The following is a 19,469-nucleotide window of genomic DNA, read 5'->3' as shown; positions in this document are numbered from 1 at the left end:
AGGATGAATTAAACTGATCAAAAGTTACAGTAAAGACATTTATGTTAGAAAATATTCTATTTTAAATAAATGCTGTTCTTTTGAACTTTCTATTCATTAAAGAATTTTGAAAAAAAATTGTACACAACTGTTTCAACATTGAAAATAATAATGAATGTTCTTTTAGCATAAAATCATCATATTAGAGTGATTTCTGAAGGATCATGTGACTCTAAAGACTGGAGTAATGATGTTGAAAATTCAGCTTTCATCTGAGGAATAAATTACATTTTAAAATATATTCAAATAGAAAACAGTCATTTTAAATTGTCATAATATTTCACAATATTACTGTTTTTTATTATTATTATTGTTTTTTATCCAATAAATGCAGCCTTGGTGAGCAGAAGAGACTTCTTTTAAAAACCTAAAAAATCATACCAATCTAAAACTTTTGACCAGTAGTGTGTAATATATATATATATATATATAGAATCAATGCATTGCAAAAAATACAATAATGCCAGTGTCTCCACAACTTGGACATTATGAAACGACTTGAATGCCATGCACTGATGCTGATAATCATCATATTATCTTTATTGCAGACTCAAAGTCCAAACAGACAATAGATAAAAACAAACTTGTGTCTCCACAACTTGGACTGTGTTGAAAAGGCACAGTATTTCCCATAATATTTTCTGTTTTGATGACGACAGTCATTTGTATTTCTATACAGCTCTGTCAACTGCTCGCTATAGAGTTTAATTTATTGTGTGTGCGTTCAAGAGAAGTAAGTGTGTTTGTTTATATCTTATGCTTATATGATTCTAACATCTCGTTTCTTGTCTTTAGTGTGAGAATTTGAGTTTTAAGCTGTTACTGGTCCATTTCATTATAACTGCGTCATCTTCAGAAGTGCGCACATCCGGAGCGAATCCAGCCAAGTTTGTGTATTGTATTATGTTTAGATTATATTACTTGTTTAATCAGCATATTGTTGTTGCACGTGAATAACCTTTTGAGGCAGTTTTCTTTGGTATGTTTTTGCTTAAATGCACAGTAAGGCATCTTTAGATATGGTGCTCAGTCTAATTGTCTTATTTAAATAGTTACTGCTGCTGATCATATGAAATCTGTATTTCAGTTGTAATTTATTATGTGTATGTCTTTATTTGTTTTAGACACCGCACTCGTGCCATATGAATGTGAGAGCGTGTATAATAAACGCTGTGGAGCAGCAGTCAAGTACTGATCTCTGGCTTTGTGAGTATATAACAAACTCTGTACTTTGTTCCATTGCACAACTTGTTCTTAATGCAGAACGTAGCTTGTAGGTCATAAGCTAAGGTGAGCAGATTTCTGAAAAGGAAACCGTGGACTTTTCCTATTTGAGTGGTCAAAATATTATTGAAATTTCATTTGTTATTATCTATTAATTAAAAAAACAATTCAATTTTTGAATTGTTGTTGTGGGTTCCCAATATTTTTATTAACATCTATGATGATTATGATTAAGTTTTATTATTAGGATTTTTGTTCTGGTTTCAAAACAATATACAATGAAAACAGTTAAGAGTAACCATTGTAAATAGCAAGCAGTTCAAAACAATATTATAACAAAATTATAACTTTGCAAAAACACATTACAAAAATAAAACATAAATATTGTAACGTCAACGGGTTGAAGAAGAAGACGAAGGTCAAGCGAAGATACAAAATACTAAATATTTATTCCATAGGCAAAATCCAAACAAACACAAAACAGTGTGGAAGTGCACAAACAATAACCGACCATGAAAAGGTGTGAGAGGGGAACCTAAATACACAGATAATGACAAAGACAACAGGTGACAGTGATGATGATGATGAGGGTGATGAGGAGCAGGTGCAGGTGATGATGACAGAGGATTCTGGGAAGTGTAGTGAAGACACAGACGATGAAGAAGGTGGTGAATGTGACAAATATATGATAAATAAAACCATTTAACAAATATTTGTAAATTTTATAATTTTATTTATAAAACTTTGAACGGTGAGCACTGAAGTCACTGCCATTTTATGATATGCTGAGGTAATACCTAGATAATAATACCTAGAATATCAAAATCGACTAGATCATTTTCCTATTTAGCACCAAACTTTGTTGTATTCTTTTCATGTTATCACTGTGAAGCTGCTTTGATACAATCTGTATTGTAAAAAGCGCTATATATAAATAAAGGTGACTTGGCTTGACTTGTGGTGCATCACATATCCAAGTTAGCCGTAACGCTTTCTCCAATGGTAAGAGATACAGACCGTCTCATATATATATATATATTTTTAAAACCTAATAAATGATAAAATGTATAGCTTTCAAAAATACTGCAATGCTGCATGGCTATAATTAATGGCTGGAATTGAGAAAAAAAATCTATTTCATAGAGACATCAGTGGCAGTATTGGTATTGGTGTTGGTGATACTGGCCTTCTTTCATGGCCTTCTTTCATAAAAAGATGACATTAAACAAATATTTAAAATATAGGCTACTGTGTTTATGTTGTTTCTACATTCTACATTATTTTGGAGATTAAATGTGGAAATTGTTACAATTTAAAATATATATAAAAAACTTTAATGTTAGGTGCAATTAATCACAATCTATTGCAGTAAAATATGTGATTAATTAGTTAATTTTTTAGCTAAATTAGATTACAGTATGTGATAGAATATCCCGCTCCAGTACAGTAGCTGTTCCAAACCCTCCTGTAAAACACATGAAGAAGAGGAAAACGAAAGTAACAACACCTGTAGACACCTAAACCTGTTACTCAGTGGATTTGACTTATAAATTCTCTTCTTAGTGGACAAGACTGCAAGTAAGTTTACTACATTCTCCATTAAAGTCATTTGTAATTATTAGAAACTTCATATTGTATATTAAGCGTGATTTAAATGTGAAGTTACAGAAAGCTGTTCTTCTGCTACTCCGAGCACACAAATAATCTGACAGAAATTACAATTTCTTACAATTACTTTTGAAGTTAAAACATGCAGTTTATTGAGAAAGTATTATTGAAAACAAATATGTTTCTGAAAGCTTTCTCCCTTTTCCTCTTACGTTTTAGGGTGCTATTTTTGTGATGTGAAATCTGAGTATTTTTTTACCTGACATTTACAGTAGAGAGGCGCACATTAAGCCTAACGTCAATGAACAACAATCTGCTATTATTAAATATTTCAGTTCATATATATATAGCAATTATGCTACCAACCATAATCAACCATCATTGTGAACTTGAAGTAATGATTAAATGACAAATGAGTAAACAACTAATAAAGAAAGGGTAAATATGATTGTAAAATGATATTAAACTAATATAGAATATAACAAATTGGGTTCAGTTTTTCCAGCACAGTGTACATTTCTGTTCCACAATGAATTAATATTTAGAGTCAGTTAAACTCATTAAACAATCAGAATTGATTAAGACCATTTGGTTATTTTACATGGCAATATATATGTCTGTAACTCACTTTATTTTATAGATTGTTTTTGCTGTTGCTGTTGTTGATGATAACTCAGCATTCTTCATTATTGTCTTAAATAAGATGTTCTTCATCTGTGTAAAATGGTGTCATTTCCAGGTGATGCTGAAGGATTGAGTGTTTTCAGAAAGCAGTGCTGATCAGTTTTCAGTGTCAGTTTAGCTGCAGTATGTCAGAGGAAAGAGGAAAGGACTCTCTCTCTCAGATGAGTCTCTCAGAGAAACACAGGTAAGACTGCGTCTGTTTTCATCAGTTTAAACTCTACTGGACTTTGTGTTTCCCTGTCAATAACAAAACGTTAAGCATTGTTCTATATTTGCACAACTTCAATTTTGAACTTCTTAAAAATAAATATAAAGCCGTTTCCTTTATAGACAATATCACAGTTAATAATTTGTCAAATACCCTCTGACGCTAAATTAACCCAAATTCATGACTTTGGTTTTTAGATCATAAAATTATTGACAGACATTAGGAAAAAAATAAGAGTCAACACTATAATCTCTCTCATGTATATTAAAGAAATTGTTAAACTAATGTGAGCCAGTAAAATACAATTATTAACTATAAAACAGTAAATTGTGTGAGTGTGTGTATTTCTGTGGAGGATTAGATAAAGACAATGATGTGTTTCACACACAGTTGATCCTCCTTTACTAAAGTGTTTTCTCTCTCTCTCTGTTCTTTGTGTCATCAGTGTAAGATCAGGCTCACATGTGTCCAGCTCTGTGTCTCTGAAGAGTGACCAGTCTAAAGGTGATATACCAGACTTCAGTGAGAAAACACCATCATCTAATAAAAGGTATTTTATGAGTTTCTAATTTTTGGTCACACGTTGACTCTGTTAAAAATCAGTGAATACCATTCATGAAACATTTTCAGATAAAATAATTATCAAAGTCATCATCATCATCATCATCTTCTTCCGCTTATCCGGGCCCGGGTCGCAGGGGCAGCAGTCTAAGCAGAGATGCCTAGACTTCCCTCTCCCTAGACACTTCCTCTAGCTCTTCCGGGGGGACACCGAGGCGTTCCCAGGCCAGCTGGGAGACATCGTCCCTCCAGCGTGTCCTAGGTCTTCCCCAGGGGCCTCCTCCCGGTGGGACGCGCCCGGAACACCTTCCCGGGAAGGCATCCAGGAGGCATCCGGAACAGATGCCTGAGCCACCTCAGCTGACCCCTCTCGATATGGAGGAGCAGCAGCTCTACTCTGAGCTCCTCCCGAGTGACCGAGCTTCTCACCCTATCTCTAAGGGATCGCCCAGCCACCCTGCGGAGAAAGCTCATTTCGGCCGCCTGTATCCGGGATCTTGTCCTTTCGGTCATGACCCACAGCTCATGACCATAGGTGAGAGTAGGAACGTAGATTGACCGGTAAATCGAGAGCTTCGCCTTGCGGCTCAGCTCTTTCTTCATCACGACAGACCGGTACATGGACCGCATTACTGCAGAAGCTGCACTAATCCGTCTGTCAATCTCCCGTTCCATCCTTCCCTCACTCGTGAACAAGACCCCAAGATACTTGAACTCCTCCACTTGGGACAGGAACTCTCCACCAACCTGAAGTGGTCAAGCCACCCTTTTCCGACTGAGAACCATGGCCTCGGATTTGGAGGTGCTGATTCTCATCCCAGCCACTTCACATTCGGCTGCAAACCGCCCCAGTGAACGTTGAAGGTCCCGGTCTGATGGGGCCAGCACGACAACATCGTCCGCAAAAAGCAGAGACGAAATCGTGTGGTCCCCAAACCTGACACTCTCCGGCCCCTGGCTGCGCCTAGAAATTCTGTCCATAAAAATTATGAACAGAACCGGCGACAAAGGGCAGCCCTGCCGGAGTCCAACATGCACCGGGAAACAGTCTGACTTATTGCCAGCAATGCGAACCAAGCTCCTGCTCCGGTCGTACAGGGACCTTAGCAAAGGGCCCCTGACCCCATACTCCCAGAGCACCCTCCACAGGACGCCGCGAGGGACACAGTCGAATGCCTTCTCCAAATCCACAAAGCACATGTGGACTGGTTGGGCAAACTCCCACGGACCCTCCAGCACCCTGAAAAGGGTGTAGAGCTGGTCCAGTGTTCCATGACCGGGACGAAAACTGCACTGTTCCTCCTGAATCCGGGGTTCTACTATCGGCCGTATTCTCCTCTCCAGTACCCTGGCATAGACTTTCCCGGGGAGGCTGAGAAGTGTGATTCCCCCTGTAGTTGGAACACACCCTCCGGTCCCCCTTCTTCCACCACCACCCCGGTCTGCCAGCCCAAAGGTACTGTCCCCGACCGCCACGCGATGTTGCAGAGGTGTGTCAGCCAAGACAGCCCCACAACATCCAGAGACTTGAGGTACTCAGGGCGGATCTCATCCACCCCCGGTGCCTTGCCACCGAGGAGCTTCTTAACTACCTCGGAGACTTCAGCTTGGGTGATGGACGAGTCCACCTCCGAGCCCCCAGCCTCTGCTTCCTCAATGGAAGACGTGTCGGTGGGATTGAGGAGATCCTCAAAGTATTCCTTCCACCGTCCAACGACATCCCCAGTTGAGGTCAACAGCTGCCCATCTCCACTGTAAACAGTGTTGGTAGGGCACTGTTTCCCTTTCCTGAGGCTCCGGATGGTTTGCCAGAATCTCTTCAAGGCCAACCGATAGTCCTTCTCCATGGCCTCACAGAACTCTTCCCAAGCCCGATTTTTTGCCTCCATAACCACCCAGGCTGCAGTCCACTTGGCCTGCCGGTACCCGTCAGTTGCCTCAGGAGTCCCACAAGCCAGCCAGACTCGATAGGACTCCTTCTTCAGCTTGACGGCATCCCTTACTTCCGGTGTCCACCACCGGGTTCAGGCACCGGAGACCTTACGGCCACAGCTCCGAGTGGCCGCGTCGACAATGGAGGTGGAGAACATGGTCCACTCAGACTCAATATCTCCAGACTCCCTCGGGATTCGGTCGAAGCTCCGCCGGAGGTGGAAGTTGAAGATTTCTCTGACAGGGGACTCCGCCAAACGTTCCCAACAGTACGTTTGGGCCTGCCGAGTCTGTCCAGCCTCCTCCCCGGCCATCGAATCCAACGCACCACCAGTGGTGATCAGTTGACAGCTCCGCCCCTCTCTTCACCCGAGTGTCCAAGACATACGGCCGGAGGCCAGATGAAACGACCACAAATTCGATCATCGACCTCCGGCCTAGGGCATCCTGGTGCCACGTGCACTGATGGACACTCTTATGCTTGAACGTGGTGTTCATTATGGACAAGCTGTAACTAGCACAGAAGTCAAATAAAAGAACACCACTCGGGTTCAGGTCAGGGGGGCCGTTCCTCCCGACCCGAAGGTGCAGGGAAGCGACCATCTCATTCACCGGGGTGAACTCCAACACATGATGGCTGAGCTGGGGGGCTATAAGCAAACCCACCCCAGCCTGCCGCCCAAGCCGTGCGTGGAGGTGATTCCGATTATCTCTAGTCGGTACCTCTCAACCTCACGCACAACCTCAGGCTCCTTCCCCACCGGTGAGGTACCCTTTGGGTACTCAAACTCCTCCACCACGGTAAGGTGGCAGTTCAAGGAGGGGATTATCAAAGTATTCACAGCTAATGCTTTTTTTCTTTTTCTGCAATATTTTGCCTGGAAATTCAGTATTTATTTTATTTATTTGATAACAGGCTTCAAAATGAGACATTGGACTCAGACGTTCAGACTAACAGGAACCACGAGAATTTCAAAGACAATCTTCTAGGAATCTTCCAGGTAGGAAAACACATTTTCATAAATGTTTCATATTTATAACAAACAAATATGTTATTGAAAGAAGAAATGTAATTTAATTATTCTTGATTACTATTTTTAGTTGTTATTTTTCCTTTTGAACATACATGTTTTTATTTTTCTATTTGTAAAAAAAAAAAAAAAAAAAAAAAAAATATATATATATATATATATATATATATATATATATATTACAGATATTGTAATTTTTGAATAAATAGTGTTGACCTAACGTTGATGTACAATTTGGTTTAAATTGTGTTATTCTGTATTTTCTCTTACTTTTGTTTGTAGGATCTTGAGAGCAAAATAATCACATTTCTGAAGAATGAGCTGGAGAAGTTTAAGAAAATATTACAAAATGAGAACACAAAACACTTTGTGAAGGACTTTATTGAGAACAGATCCAGTATCAAAGAATCAGCTCTTGATCTCACACTACATTACCTGAGAGAGATGAAGCAAGATGAAGCTGCTGATGCTCTAGAAGGTAAGAGACTCATGATCATCTGTCTGATTGTCTCTTATAAATGTTGGAGAGAAAATTAGGACTAAAACTATCTATTTTCTGTTCCTGTGTTTAGATGAGCTGTTCTTCATTCCTCAGCTAAAATGTGGCCTAAAGAAGAAGTATCAGTGTGTGTTTGAAGGAATTGCGAAACAAGGTGACTCCACACTTCTGGAGAACATCTACACAGATCTCTATATCACTCAGGGTGGCAGTGAACAGGTCAATACTGAACATGAGGTGAGACAGATTGAAGTTGCTTCCAGGCGTCATGAAGCACAAGAGATACAGGTTGAATGCAAAAATTTGTTTGAAGCACCTGAACAAGACAAGAAGATACGAACTGTACTGACAAAAGGAGTCGCTGGCATCGGAAAATCAGTCTCTGTGCAAAAGTTTGTTCTGGACTGGGCTGAAGGAAAAGAAAATCAAGATATCAGCTTCATATTTCCTCTTCCATTCAGAGAGATGAACTTAATGGTGAAAGAAAAACTCAGTTTGATGGAACTTATAACTAAATTTTTCCCAGAGACAAAAGGACTGAACCTTACAAGAAGGAATCAATTCAAAGTGCTGTTCATCCTTGATGGACTGGACGAATGTCGCCTTCCTCTGAAGTTTGATTGTAATGAGACGTGGCGTGATGTGTTGTCACCAGCCTCTCTGGATGTTCTCCTAACGAACCTCATGAAGGGAAATCTGCTTCCTTCTGCTCTCGTCTGGATCACCACCAGACCAGCAGCTGCCAGTAAGATTCCTCCTGACTGTATCGACCGGCTGACAGAGATACGAGGATTCAGTGACGCACAAAAGCAAGAGTACTTCAAAAAAAGATTCACTGATCAGAATCAGGCCAACACAATCATAGATCACATTAAACAATCAAAGAGTCTCTTTATCATGTGCCACATCCCAGTCTTCTGCTGGATTTCAGCCACGGTTCTCCAGAACATTCTGGAGGAGAAAAGAAATAATGATGTGAAAGACACTCAGGCTGATGAGATCTCTAAAACACTGCAGGAATCAAACACTGAAGACACTCCCAAGACTCTGACACACATGTACACACACTTTCTCCGCTTTCAGATCCAGCAGAGCTGCCGAAAGTATGATGGAGAATACACACCAGATGTGTCCTGGGATAAAGACGCCATCCTTTCACTGGGGAAACTGGCGTTTCATCAGCTTGAAAGAAACAACCTGATCTTCTATGACACAGACCTGGAAGCCTGTGGTATTGACGTCTATAAGGCATCAGTGTACTCAGGCATGTGTACCCAGATCTTTATGGAGGAAACAGGGATCGTTCTTGGTACCATGTACTGCTTTGTTCACTTGAGCATTCAAGAGTTTATTGCAGCCCTTTATGCACATCTGTTTCTAGACATCAACAAGACAAGTGTGTTTGATCATGAGTCTACAGAACAGGAAAACAGAAATGAAACCATGATTGATTTTCTCAAGACTGCAGTGGACAAGGCGCTCGAGAGTGACAATGGACACCTGGACCTTTTCCTTCGCTTCCTCCTGGGTCTGTCACTCCAGTCCAATCGACGACTCTTACGAGGTCTGTTGACACAGCAAGATGACAATGACCAGAGCAACAAGGAAATAGTTCAGTACATCAAGCAGAAATTAGAAGATAATCTTCCTGCAGAGAGATCCATCAGTCTGTTCTACTGTCTGAATGAACTGAACGACCAAACTCTGGTGAAAGAGATTCAGACCCACCTTAGCAAAGGAAGTCTCTCATCTGGTGACCTTTCACCTGCCCAGTGGTCTGCTTTAGCCTTTGTGTTGTTGACATCAGAGGAAGAGCTGGAGGAGTTTGAGCTTCAGAAATTCAAGAAATCAGACGAGTGTCTCATTAGATTATCGGCAGTCATCAAAACCTCCAGAAGAGCTCTGTAAGTCTTTTAATATATTTTGTCATGTTTATCTGAAACATGTATTTTTATCTACATTACTCTATAGTGATTCCTCATCATAAACATGAACATGTTGAAAAATCTACTCTGTTTAATAGAGATAGTTTAACAAACCTTTAGGCAAAATATTAGCCTGGCAAGCCAGACCTACATCAAGATGTTAGGTCTGGCAACTCTCCATAGACACAGTTCAATCCAAGGTGCGGGATAAACGGTTGTTTCTCAAAATCCCTCTGCACGCAATAGGATAGCGCTACAACCAATCAGAGCAACAAGCGGAACTAATTGGTATATTAAACTTTTTCTGTATCCAGTCGGCAAAACTCTGAACACATCTTCCTTTTTTAAAAATGAATGAAGTGCCGTTCTTTGCTCTTTTCTCAAAGAAAAACTTAACTGCAAGTCCTCCAGTGTCGCGGCCAAAGCCGATTTAAAAGACCACTGTTCGCCAGCAGCAGCCGCCATGTTTTCAAGTAGCAGGGAACCGTCGCAACTCTGTCGTCATTTTGTTAAGCCCGCCCACCGACTCTATACATGATGTGATTGGCCTGACCCAATTTTTAGCCGCTAGGGTGCATCTAGATTTCTAGGCTAGCAAAATATAAAAGATTTTTTTTTGTATCATATGATACACCAGACTTTTATGACTTTTATAGAATTATATATTAGCTCATACTCGAGGAAGAAGAAAAAAAAAAGGGGGGGGGGGATGTTGTAATTTAATACAGATGTTATTTTATATGGCCAAAAAGTAAGATGGAATTCTGAAAGGTTATAATTTAAATAGTACTGTCAATTGATTAAAAAAAATACCCAATGAATCACCTTTTTTTTCTGTGATTAATCGCAATTAAAAACACTTATGTTTTTTATAGGGTGATATTTTATTTATAAATTTTATAATTGAATAATTTCACAGTTAATCTCCAAATTAATGTAGAGACAACATAAAAACAAGCTAAAAACAGTATATTTAAAATATTTGTTTAATGGCATCTTTTTATGAATGAAAGTCAGTATCACTGATACTAATACAGCTATTGATGTCTGAAAAAAAATACTTTTTCCCCAAATTTAAACATTAATTATAGCCATTCATCATCATAGTGTAATTAAAAGCAATACATTTTTGAAATCACCAAAACAAACACGCCCCTACCCCAAAAAGATCTCACCCCTATTTTGATAGCTCCGCCCCACACTTACGTACGCGACTTAGACGCTCCAGGCTTATATGGTGTAGAAATTAATGTGTTTTTTTTATAGCTGAAGAGAATGACAATAACATCGCAAATGAAAACAACAAGCAAAGATGACACACAAGCATATTCAAGCAAAAGCCAGCATATATTAGTTAAACAATATAACTTAGTGAAACAAAGCTAAACAAATTTACTCACCTATCGAGAAGAAATAAAGCAACCTCGGCGTCCGATGTTAGGCATCTGATTTTTTTTTTTTTTTTTTTTTGACAAACAGCAGGTTGCTTGCATTTTTAATTCCTTTTTTACAACAGTTGTTGCCAGTCTGGTTGATAAGTGTGTCAGGTAGATATGGCCCACCGTTTGTAAATTCCTTTTATAAAAACAAATATGTTACTCCTGATGCTTTTGAGATTGGCCCTGTCTCAGAGGAGAGGGTGAGGATGTGTCTATCCACATTGTCAATTAACAAAGCCACTGGACAGGACCTTATTCCATCCAGATTTCTGAGCGATAGTGCCAATGTAATTTCTAGGGTACTCACCCATATAATAAATGTGTCTTTAAGTCAGGGTATCTTTCCAAGCGACATGAGAAGGGGCAAGGATAGTCCCCCTTTTTAAGAAAAATAGCAGATCAGATGTTGGTAATTATAGGCCTGTATCAATTCTGACAGCCATATCGAAGGTGTTTGCGTCTTATGTATGAGCAGGTGGAAGAGTACCTTGTCAGACAAAATCTACTGTATGAACTTCAGTCTGGATTTAGAGCAGCATATTCTACTGAAACCTGTCTTATTTATTTAATTGATTGTATTCGACAAAACCTTGATGAAGGAAAGTATGCAGGCATGATTCTTCTTGATTTTCAAAAAGCCTTTGATACTGTAAATCATGCAATACTACTATCAAAGCTACAAAGTATAGGCTTCAAAAATACTGCTGTGAAATGGTTCACCTCTTACCTCACTGGAAGAACTCAAGTTTGTGATGTTGAGGGGACCATATCAGTTCCTCAGGATATTACTTGTGGGGTGCCCCAAGGTTCAATCCTTGGCCCCCTTTTATTTTTAGTTTATATCAGCTGTGGTGAAATGTAAGTAGTAATTTTATATTACTTTTTAAATTTACTATTTAAATTTTATAGTAATTTTTAATTAATTAAATAGTGTTAGCAAGTGGCTTATAGACAACAGGCTTTCAATACATCTGGGAAAAACTGAGTCCATTTTATTTGGAACAAAAAGGAAGTTGTCTAGAACAAATGTACTTAAGGTCACATGTAATGGCACTGAAATAGTGTCTCAGAAAAGTGTCACATACCAGGGGTTAACATTAGAGCAGTCATTAACCTGTAAATCTATTGCTGACAAAAAATTATCCAAGTGTGCCGATAAACTGAAATTCCTGTATCGCAGGACAAGGCATTTAGATTTTTCAATCAGGAAATTACTGGTTGTATCACTGTTTCAATGTCATTTTGATTATGCATGTTCTGCTTGGTACTGTGGATTATCAGTTAAACTTAAAAACAGACTGCAAGTGATGCAAAATAATGTTATACGCTACCTGTTAAATGCACCACCCCGGACTCATATTGGTAGAGATGCTTTTAAAAGGGTAGGACTGCTGCCAGTACATGTTAGAGTGGAGCAGTTAAAGTTGAATCATATGTATAATGTCATAAATGGCTCTGCTCACAAATATTTAGCCTACACTCCCATATAAAAATGGTTCATACACAGCATAATCACAATACTAGGGCCAGTGTCCGTTCTTGTAAAGTGCCCAGAGTCAAAAATGCAGCTAGAAGTTTTTTTTTCTATACAGGTATACCATTGTGGAATAATTTGCCCCTTTCTCTCAAAATTGTAAATAAATCAAATCCACTCATCCAAACTAAATCAAATCAAATCAAATCAAATCAAATCAAAAGGCCTTTCTGCTCCTTGAGTTCTCTCCAGTGCTGGTAAGCTTCTCCGATATTAACCCTCTGAGGTCTGAGCTGTTTTCTGGGCCCTGGAGGTGTTCTGACATGCTCTGACATTTCTGGTTATTTCTGTTACTTGTGACATTTTCATGGCTAAAGTCTAATTACACTGTATTCAGCACAAACTCTGCCACAATAATATATCAACAGCATGTATGTAAAAGTTTGTAGTTTTGAGATAATGACATTTATGCGTGGTTTGTGAAAATACAAAAAAAAATTCTCACTGAAATAAGGCCATGAAACCCCTACTGATTATTTCTTCACAAGACTTTTGAAAATTGTATGACGTAGCCTAGAATATTTGCTGCAAATCTATGTGAAAATCACCCTGACTGCTCATTCAGAGAAGACAATATATTGATTTAAAATTTTTACGACGTGTTTTGTGTGAATAAGCCTTATGCGAGAGCTCATTAATATGTATTGCTTTTCTCACCTGAGAAAGACAAAGAACCTCCCCTAACGGCCCTATTAGGAGCTATCAGGCCCCTATCATTCTGAGCAACCTTGCACAATACTGTAAATGAGGAGATTTAAAAAAGAATGGCTTTTAAATTGTTTGGATTTATTTACACAACATAATCCAAATAGACACAACAAATGGCAAAAAAGCACTTATTGAAAGACAGAGACCTTTGTGCCATTCCTAAAAACATTGTACATACCTTTTTCATTTCCAAGGTGTTTGATTTTCACTTTACCATGTTCATGTTCCAGAGACTCATGTGAATGTTGAAGTCGGCAGGACTCAGTGGCATCTGGGCCCTGAAAAAAAAGTGAACATACTGATATCAAGAGAAAGGCCTGCACGATTTTGGAAATAAATATTAGATTTTTCTGGTTAAAATTGCTTTTTAAAATTCACAAAATACACACACACACACACACACACACACACACACACACACAATGTTTCCAACAATATATAAAATAATGAACACCAGGTTTGTTGTGCCTTGTAGGCATAGGCTATGCGCAGTGCTGGGTAAAATAATAATAACAATAGATAGCAGTATAAATCTTCCAAAATATTTCAGTAACAACCAAGCTAGAGAAAAATATATTGATTATCATGTTACTTCAAATGTTTCCATTCGTTATGATGATATGAAATGAGATAATAGTAAAAACATGAAGCCGTTTGGTGTGTTTTGTTTTAAAATTTTCAAATGATACATTCAAACGCGATCGCGCTGCAAAATCTGATACATTCAAACGCGATCGCGCTCAAATATAAAACATTATGGTTACCATATACATATCTACGTTTGACCAGATATCCACAAACACAGTAGGCCTAACAGTAAACACGGGTCTAAATATTATAATATTCCATATATATCTAGCAACAGTTCAACTGCAATGTGACATTTATGCAACAATAACAAACATGTAAGAATTTCTTACCTTAAATCTTTCTTGTCTTCAAAATGCGTTCTTCTTCTGAGGTAGCCTAAATCCAATGTAAGCTCAGGCGCGTCTTTCAAACTCGACGTGAAGTGAAGTGTTTTGGTGTTTTGTTGTTGAGGTAACGAGCGCGTTCGCGTTCCATGTGGAGATTTGCATGTGAATATCTTTTGCGCGAGTGGGCGTGGCCAAATTAACTGTAATGAGCAAGCGTTTGAGAAGCTGGACATCTTGTTGGTTTTATACAAATTACTTAAACAGAAAATATTTGTTTTTGTTTTGAACCCGATCATTTAAAAGTACACACTTAAATGTTTATAAAGGTGTATGGCTCATAAATGTGTGACAAGTATTCGCTGAGTTTTGTTTCAGTTTATAGACGTGCTCAAGAAAAAAAAGTTCACCGCGACGGAGAGGCAGAACGCACACCCTGTTTATTTTCTTTATTTTACAAAAGCACAATGTTTTGATTTGATTGTCTGTCCTTCGGATGAGACGTTAAACCGAGGTCCTGACTCTCTGTGGTCATTAAAAATCCCAGGATGCCCTTCGAAAAAGAGTAGGGGTATAACCCCGGCATCCTGGCCAAATTTGCCCCTTGGCCTCTGTCCATCATGGCCTCCTAATCATCCCCATATATACTGATTGGCTTCATCACTGTCTCCTCTCCACCAATAAGCTGGTGTGTGGTGGGCGTTCTGGCGCAATATGGCTGCCGTCGCATCATCCAGGTGGATGCTGCACATCGGTGGTGGTTGAAGAGATTCCCCAATCTATGTAAAGCGCTTTGAGGTCTCAGATAAAGCGCTATATAAATGTAACGAATTATTGTAAGTGGACACATACAAAAGTAGAAATATCACAGATTCTTTTTTTATATTTCTTTTTTCTGTATGACCATAAATGGCGGAGTAATTTAAGTTTATAGTGCTACAATGTGGAGAAAATCCAGCAAAACGCGCCCACGCGTTTGTCGACCTCAGAGGGTTAACATGAGTCCCATCTCTTGCCTGATCATAAGTCTTCTTTTTAAATTTAAGTTCCGCAGACATTTTCCTCTTTTTTTTTTATCTGCCATCTCTACCTTTCTGCAGTCGTTTGGCTAATGTCTGTGCTGTGTGCACTGAGCGCTCTCTCCTCCCCATCATTAGTAGACACGCCCCTTACTGCTGATTGGCTACAGGTGTGTTTTGGGACTCGTTTCAACAGTTTTCAAAAGTGTTTTTCAAAAACTGCTGATCCCACCTTTAAATAAAGTACATAAATATATGACCACATCATATATTAGTTGTCCCTCTGTATCTCCCAGTAATTAGATATTTTAAATGCTTATTTTTATGAGTAGTTCTGTAGTTTAATGTAATAATAATGCAATACAATATGTAGATCATTGAGAGATTTACAAATAAACATTTTTAAAAACCTGTTGTGTCATATTTGATGTACACATTTTAAGATGTTTTTCTAAAAAAATGTTTTATCTTTCAAATACCTTTTTTCATATATTTTTTTATTTTTTTCTAATTTAGTAAATATTAAGTAAAATAACTATAAATTAATTTCAGCAAATGTCATGTATGCTTCTTTACTATCTTTAAATTAATTATATATAACCTATTGTTCACACAGCTCTCTGAGATATCGGCATCAGCCATCGATTGACCTCAATCTTGAAATCTTAAAAACAAATACAATTTCTTAGGTTCTTAGGTTTAAGTAATCTTAGCTTTACTTAAATCATTAAATATTTCATATAAAAAAATATGTGCATTTTTAGAATTATAGTGAAAGGCCTTTAACTTGCTATAACTTGCTATTGGATATTAAGTGTCCCCAACTAAGCAAGCCAGAGACAACAGTGGCAAGAACCCTTGACCAACTCCATCAGGTGACAGAAATAGAGAAAAAATCCTATAGCTCAAAAAGCTATAAGTCTTTTCAAACATGCTTCATTTTATCTAGGAAATTTGTCACTGAATAAAAAACAAACAAACAAAAAACCCACTAATGTACAGGAAATAGTAGTTTTTGAAGAGTAATGTTAGTTTAACTCAGCCTCTTTACTATGCTTTTTATGTAAAAAAAAAAATGGAACATAAATTTAATATTTGTATATAGAAAAAAATGTATTGTATGTGTTCCATCTAATTCTGTGATGTGATTTATTTCCCTTGTAGGTTAAATGATTGTAACTTAACAGACAAAAGCTGTTCAGCTCTGGCTGCAGTTCTTAGATCAGATACCAATCTGAAAGAGCTGAATATGAACAATAATAATCTGCAGGATTCAGGAGTGAAGCTGCTCTGCACTGGACTGGAGGATATAAAGTGTAAATTAGAGATACTGAGGTAAGTTGAGCCACAGAAGTCACATGGCTAGAGTGAGGCGCGATGACTGACAGGACAATGCCGGAGTCAAAAGCGCAAGAGAACTTTTGTGAATAAAAGTTGCATTTCTTTGTTTAATATGAATGAGTTTGTCTTTGTTCTATTGTTGTTGTGTTTTTCATTCAAATTAATAATGAACCACAAACTAAGCATTTGTTTTAAAATTCAAAGATCTTTTATTTATTTGTTACAACGTGGGTATACCATATCATCCTTCTTATTGATTTTGTTAATAAAAGTCCATTGTTTAATATAAGCAAATTTGTCATTGTACTATTTTATTATTGATGTATTTTAAATAATAATAATGAACTACAAACTAAGCATTTGTTTTAAATTAAGGGAAAAATCCAAAGATCTCTCATTTATTAGTGTTACAACGGGGGTATACCATGCCATCAGTCCCAGTTGTTTTGTTGATAAAAGTTTGATATATAATATAAGCCATTTTGTCATTGTGCTATTATTATTTATTGTTGTTGTTTTTTTTTATTTGAGTAATATTGAAGTGACATATAAGCATTTATTTCGTTACAAGAAAAGGAAAGATCTAACGTATGGTGTAATTGGTAACACCTGAAATGGTACTTAAAGGGATAGTTCACGCAAAAATGAAAATTAGCAGATGATTTACTCACCCTCAAGTCATCCTAGGTGTATATGAAATTCTTCTTTCAGACAAATTATCTTGAAATTTCAGATAATTGTAATCTCAAAAATGATGTTAAATAAATTACAAAATAAAATTCAAATTTAAGGATGTATATTGTTCAGGTTTAACTGATTAATCAACTGAATGTTTTCCTCTCTGTTCTAGACTCTCTAACTGCAGTGTGACAGAAGAAGGTTATAAAGCTCTGGCTTCAGCTCTGAGATCAAACCCTTCACACCTGATAGAGCTGGATCTCACAGGAAATGATCCTGGACAATCAGGAGTGAAGCAGCTCAATGATTTACTGCAGGATCCAGACTGTCAACTGAAGACACTGAGGTGAGACTTGTCTTTAGAAGAATAATTAAGATTGTTATCATATCAATAATTTTTGTAAAGCAACAGACATTTAGTTGAGAACTTAATTGACTCTTCTGCAGGTTTTTGAGTCCTGCTGCAGATGAAGCCTGTCAGTATGTGAATATAGTTGTGGGTATAAACCCGTTACTCCAGAGAGAACTGAATCTGCGTAAACATGAACTAGGAGACACACGAGTGAATCAGATCGCTGCTCTACTGCAGGATAAACACTGTCAACTCAACACACTGACGTGAGTATTGCTCATTTCTTTATAATATTACATTACTTTTAATTGTAATGTTAGCTGATGATAATATTTCCAGACAGACAGTGTTAATTTCGTTGACGAATAATTTTCGTCATTATTTTCATCAACGACATTTTTTCACAGACGAAAACGAGACGATAACTAAATAAAAACTAGTTTTGAATGACAAAAACTATGACGAAAATCTATTGACATTTTCGTCACCGAATAAAAACTAGACGAAAATGTTAGATAGTGACGATTTGGGAAGCGATCCAGTCTGATGTCCTGCATTTGTGGTAGATGCGCACAATTGTACTGTGACGTGATCTACCCAGCGGCACACGAGTTGGCATGCGCTGCATGTCTCATAAAACGTTACAACATGTAAACGTCTGGGAGAATGAGTAGAGCAGACATGAAGATCTGAATAGGAGTGACGACGCAAAAAAAGAGCTATATTCGGTACGGTTTTCTGTGCGCACACACCCGACCCGAAGCGTGCAGCCATTCACATAGACACCTATACAGCGCGCGAGGACTGAATTGAGCTCTCTTTCCTGTCTGAATGGACAAATACACACAAATATTATGTCTAAATGTCCGTTTTGGAGGGTATTCACGTAAATTATGTCGGTTATTTCTTAAACAGTTGTGAGTGTATCTATGTGCATGTCATTGGACATGAACCGATGTCTTAAAGTGACAGTGGGTAATAAACCTAATGCGGTCTGTGTCCTTAATATTGATCAAGCAACAAAAGAAAAAGAGAAAAGTATTCACTGCTCGTTAATAGCTTTAATAAGGATTAATTATATTTAATTCATACAAATAAATATGTCTGCTTGAACGAATAGAGAATGATGTATGCAAGTAGTTATAAAGAATATATCATTCATTGAAAAAAAAGACTGTTCTACTTTAGGAAAAGTGGTTTTATTTCATTTTAAGATATTTTTTAAGTTACAGTAGTTAAATCTGTATCTGTATTGCACGTTCAAACTTTAAAATCATTCATATTATCAGGTTAATATATGTTTTCTCCGGGAGTATGGGTTTGGAAATTTTAGAGAAATTCTAAATAAATGCATTTAAATTGAAACCCATTATATTTTAGTTGACTAAGTCTACTGTAGATTTAGTCGACTAAAATCTTATTGTATTTCGTCGACTAAAACTAGACTAAAACTAAAACAATTCAGATGACTAAAGTATGACTAAAACTAAATGGCATTTTAGTCAAAAGACTATGACTAAAACTAAATCAAAATTTGCTGTCAAAATTAACACTGCAGACAGACAGTTTGATCATGGGTCAATAATTATTTCAGTTACTGTAGAGGCAGAACAATGTTTTTTGTGACATCAGAATCAGAACTGTTCATAACTACTTTCAATTTAATCTTTGTATGTCACAAAATGTAAAATGTATAATTTTGGCGCAGCATATAGTGTAATTTATAAAAATTCAACAATCTCATTTTAAAATGAGATTTGTGATCAGTATCTG

At 37.6% G+C, this 19,469-nt stretch overlaps 1 protein-coding gene across 1 annotated transcript in view; it reads left to right on the top strand.

Moving 5' to 3' along the window:
• Positions 1 to 755: 755 nt before the first annotated feature.
• LOC307161633 (protein NLRC3-like) overlaps positions 756 to 19,469 on the top strand; it is a 262,998-nt gene continuing 244,284 nt past the window's right edge. The window contains exons 1-7 of the mRNA XM_079876492.1: positions 756 to 772; positions 7,173 to 7,257; positions 7,570 to 7,765; positions 7,860 to 9,690; positions 16,490 to 16,660; positions 17,517 to 17,690; positions 17,792 to 17,962. Of these exons, the coding sequence (XP_079732618.1) occupies positions 7,732 to 7,765; positions 7,860 to 9,690; positions 16,490 to 16,660; positions 17,517 to 17,690; positions 17,792 to 17,962 (2,381 nt within the window). The 5' untranslated portion in view covers positions 756 to 772; positions 7,173 to 7,257; positions 7,570 to 7,731. The remainder of the gene's footprint in view (positions 773 to 7,172; positions 7,258 to 7,569; positions 7,766 to 7,859; positions 9,691 to 16,489; positions 16,661 to 17,516; positions 17,691 to 17,791; positions 17,963 to 19,469) is intronic.

The sequence above is a fragment of the Squalius cephalus genome (assembly GCF_949319135.1).
Source record: "Squalius cephalus genome assembly, chromosome: 7".
NCBI lineage: Eukaryota > Metazoa > Chordata > Actinopteri > Cypriniformes > Leuciscidae > Squalius > Squalius cephalus.
Note: the sequence above shows the minus strand (reverse complement) of the source record. Positions and strands in the feature narration are given on the sequence as shown.